General features: G+C 36.6%; 1 protein-coding gene across 1 annotated transcript; it reads right to left on the bottom strand.

Moving 5' to 3' along the window:
• Positions 1-2087: 2087 nt before the first annotated feature.
• On the bottom strand, positions 2088-3999 carry LOC119771654 (tripartite motif-containing protein 16-like). Its single transcript, XM_038267770.1, has one exon. It carries the CDS (start codon positions 3973-3975, stop codon positions 2302-2304), a length of 1674 nt encoding a protein of 557 aa, XP_038123698.1. The 5' UTR covers positions 3976-3999; the 3' UTR covers positions 2088-2301.
• Positions 4000-4745: the final 746 nt, after the last annotated feature.

Here is a 4745-nt window from a genome sequence, read left to right as displayed (position 1 = left end):
GGTTTTATAAATTTCTCATACATAGTTACATGACTCTGGTTAGCTAAATTAAATTGGGTTAATTGTTACATGACCCTTTTAAAGTACAAGGTAGCACATACAGCACTTGATACGGGGCAAAAATAATAAGTTGATATGATAATAATTTATATTATCATATCAACTTTCAGCCCATGCTTTCTTTTTCTGGTGTTATTTTCATAAAAGGAATGCAAGGTGCTGTTTAAAATGGCGTCTTTTTCCACCTCAAAAATAACATATCATCCATGATGTCAAATACAATTAAGCTCCTAGGTAGTTTGCTGCTAGGGCAGCAGGTAAAATGACAGTCTGAGCATGTAGTCTTTTGCTTGTATAGTCAACATGATACTTTGCTTTTCATCAATTGACTTCTAGCCTGAATGATCTTCTCTTTTCCAGCTGGTGTGGCAAGCAGCCAAAATTATAGCAGCCAGATATTGTAGAAAAAGCGGTGATTGTCACTGCATCTAGAACATCAGAAACACAGTGAGGCATCCAGTGGAACCACTCTGATTGACTAGAGTTGCTGCAATCAGCTACTATGAAGGTATACTGTATGTGCAGTGAAGCCTTTATTTAGCCAAATTACACAGAACTTTAGAAACATACAGGTACATTCAGGTTCTGCTGAATATCAAAAATTATTTTTGGAATTCCTCATTCAGTCGCAGCTATTTCCCAATTATTTATTGGGAAATAGCTTTACTCATATTTACTCATCTATAGTTAATACAAAATAACAAATTTTGAATTTAACCAGTACAATAAGCAGAAGAATTTAGAACAGAAAAAATATAAACACCAAAATGAGAAATTCATCTGTTTTACGTACAAATGCTTCTTTAAAAAAACAAAACCAATATTTTTCAAAACAAAAAACAACATAAAGCCCCTTTGATGCTTTATATGTCCCTGGTATTTACACTTTGATGGCAAACATCGGTTCTCAAACATAAAATACATGCAGAACTGTAATATCTTTGCTTCATTTTCTTGTTTTTTGTCTTTTTTCCTTGTGTACATAGTAGCTTACTTTAGTTTAGTTTCACTAGTTTTACTCAGGAGTGTTTAACTGAAGTATGTTTAACTTGGGGCTGAATAATTTTTCATAATAAACTCATATGTGGAACAAAAGTTATGGTGAATTTATTCTATATATGTGCAGGGTTGATTCACACTTTCACTTGTTCTAACAAACAGCCATTTGAGACAGAACAATATATGACATCACAAATTTTATTTGATTAAATAACACATTTGCCACCCAAACTGGGTTTAGCATTAAATATATCATAATTGCACAACATATACTTCGTTTTTTTTCAGTCAAACATATACTTTCATTCTTCTCCACTTTAGATATTCTCTAATGCATTATTATTTTATATTTGAAAAATGTTTTGTTTTGACAATAGAGTTGTAGCTTTAACCTTTAACAACCAAAACATCTATAAAGCCACATAACTGATCAGTATAAAAATTGAAACCAGGATCACCTTAAAATCCAAACAGATTTGACTGATTTCTATTATTTTTTATAAGTTTAAACATATACAGCAGAAGATTGTTGGATATAATAAATCACTTTAATGATCTGATAAATTTTCTAAAGAAAAGAAGATATTGTAAACCCTAAAAAATGTAAAGACATTAATAATCTCCATCAATCTGATTAAGACCTAAATGCTGTAAAAGACCAATTTTCTGCTACTTTTATAGTTATTTCTATTTGGTCTAAGATATGATCTTTGTACAACAAACTAATTAAAAATGTCTTGATTTACTATTATTATTATAATAATCCCTGTTTCCATCAGCTTATCTGTATATGGATTTGAACATTTGGTCTGACAAAGAAATAAATGTCAAAAAAGTTAGTTTAGGTTAATAAAAATCCTCCATAAAATGATAAATTCAATGGCTAAACAAAAAGAGGCAGCATTAAACAAAAATCAAAGATAAAAACAAATTACAACATCAAATGCTGATGAAGGTTCTCAGTCATCCAGGTCATAGTCATTCCGTAAAAATTAAAAAAATAGTTGCATTGCTTTCTCAATTAAAAAAAAAATTGAGAAAGCTTCCTGGAGAGGTGGCGAAACGTCTTCAAATCTTGAAAACCAAGTCCAGTGGATATTTTTTGAATTTTTACGGAACAACATCAAATGAATTTTGGAGCAGTGCAGAAATACAAAGATAAGCTCTCAGCAGTAATGATGGAGACTACAGAAGATGGAATGGAAGTTACATTTAACCAACTGGACCGCAGATTACTTCTGTCTATTTCATTTTAACAAATTCAGCAGAGGATCCATAAAAGAAAGGCCTAACCCCAGCATATAGAGGTTTAGTGAATTTGGTCTGGACTCTATGGAGGAGAGTCATGGTTTCAGAGACGCTGTAGAAAGACAGAATACCTGCTCTGTGATCCAGATACACTCCTATTCTGGAGGAAACTGGACCTGATACTGGAGTATGATTGTTATTATGATAGAATATGTAACTGTTTGTGTCACAATATAATGACCAAGATTTGTCATTGAATCCAAACAAACAGTCATCTGATCTTCCTGCTCTTCTGATATTCTTGTATGAAACTGCAACATAAACTCCTCCTTCTTTCCACTCCACCTCCCAGTAGCAGCGTCCAGTCAGACTCTCTCTGCTGAGGACCTGATTATAAACAGTGAACCTTTCTGGATGATAAGGATAAGACTGTTGTTGCTTTGTTGCTAGAACCTTTCTATTACCCTCAGATAAAACCAAATTTCTGTGTGCTGTGTTGAGATCCAAAATGATATCTTGTGAATATTTTAGGAATCCATCTTTAGTATTAGGTTCTGGTTCTGACTGTAAAACATCCACTTCAGTGACTGTCAGTAAGATGTTGGTCCATGTGTCTCTCAGGATGTCCTGTAGTTTCTCTCTGAGCTCTGACACAGCTGCTGTCACATCCTCAAAGTATCTCAGAGGACGAATATTGATGCTGGATGAGTGTGTAGACTCACTGAGTGCTGACAGTGAGGGGTAGTTCTGGAGAAACTGGGTGTGATCCTCTGTGATTGAGAGCTTCTCCAGCTCAGCTTCTTTCCTCTTCAGCTCAGTGATCTCCTGCTCCAGCTTCTTCTGAAGCTCTTTGACTCGACTCACTTCAGTTTCCTGCTGGAATCTGATCTGCTGCTTCACATCAGAGTTTGTTTTCTGGATCAGACGGATCAGATCAGTGAAGATCTTCTCACTGTCCTTCAATGTTTTATCAGCAGAGCCATTGATGGCCTCCACCTCCCGTTGAAGCAGCTTCACATCTTTCTCCTGGTCCTGGATTCTCTGCTGGATTTGTTGTCGTCTCTCCTGGAGCTCCTTCTGCTTCTCAGTCCTTTCTGCTGCAGCTGGGACTGTTTCATGGCCTTTATGTTCATCCATGGTGCAGAGATAACAGATACACTGCTGATCAGTACGACAGAAGATCTTCATTATCTCATCATGACGAGAGCAAATGTTCTCTTGAAGCTTTTTGAAGGGGTTAACAAGCTTGTGCTTCTTTAATGGTGGAGCATCATAGTGAGGCTGGAGGTGATCCTCACAGTAGGAAGCAGGACAGGATAAACAGGACTTGACAGCTTTCATCTTCCTCCCAGTGCAGACATCACAGGCCACATCTTCAGGTCCAGCATAGCAGTGATCAGCTGGAGCAGTTTGGATTCCAGTCTTTTTAAGATCCTTTACTAATTCTGTCAATATGATGCTTTTTTCGAGGACAGGCCGTGGTCTGAACTCTTTCCTGCACTGGGGGCAGCTGCTGATACTCCTCTGGTCTTCTTTATCCCAGTGGTCCTTGATACAGTTCAAACAGTAGGTGTGTCCACAGGGAATAGTCACTGGATCGTTCAGCAGATCAAAACAGATGGAACAGGATAATTTTCCTATGTCCAGTTGAGCTCCCTTCTCCTCCATTTTAGCTCTCGGTAACACCTGTGTGAGTTTCTCTTCTGTATAACAGGAACTGGTTTGAGCTTTAGTATGAAAATCAGGTTACTGGCTCCACCCATCATTACACTCATAAACCTGAGGAGGGAGGGAATAAGGATACACTTTGAACTGAACACCCTCTACTAACCCTTAAATATGATTTACAATTGTACTTTGTCCTTTTCTAAGTAGTTGATGCCAGTATTCAAATTAATTACATTTTTAATTAGTTGCTACTGAGTAAAAAAAAGCAATCTAAGTTGAATAAAAAACAAAAACATTTAGCAGTGATCAGTTGTTGTACGGAAGAGGATTAGGGCCACAGAAAAAAAAAGAAAAAGTTAACTGATTTTTTTTTTTTTTTTTCAGTATAGTATGGGAAAAAAGTCAGAATTCTGACTTTAATCTCAGAATTCTGACTTTTTTTCTCTGAATTCTGACTTTTTTTATTGTCAGAATTCAGTCAGAATTCTGAGAAAAAAGTCAGAATTCTGACTTTCCCTGTGGAGAAAGGGAAAGTCCCTGCTATGCTGTGTCTTGTCCTTTTCTGAGCTCTCTCTTCATATCACCTGGACTCAAAAAAATGGATCTAGTCTGCTGGTCTCTCAGTGCAATTGATCAAATTTATTCAACTGGAAGACAGGGAAAAGGGGACTCGTCTTGTCCTGCTGGGACTTACTTCGTGGAATACACCATGGACTCCTGGAAAGCATGTAGGATGGGGTGTTTGACAACGTTGTCACTGGAGGATATCA

This window comes from Cyprinodon tularosa, unplaced genomic scaffold (genome assembly GCF_016077235.1).
Source record: "Cyprinodon tularosa strain WSP-4 unplaced genomic scaffold, ASM1607723v1 ctg684, whole genome shotgun sequence".
Taxonomy (NCBI): domain Eukaryota; kingdom Metazoa; phylum Chordata; class Actinopteri; order Cyprinodontiformes; family Cyprinodontidae; genus Cyprinodon; species Cyprinodon tularosa.
Note: the sequence above shows the minus strand (reverse complement) of the source record. Positions and strands in the feature narration are given on the sequence as shown.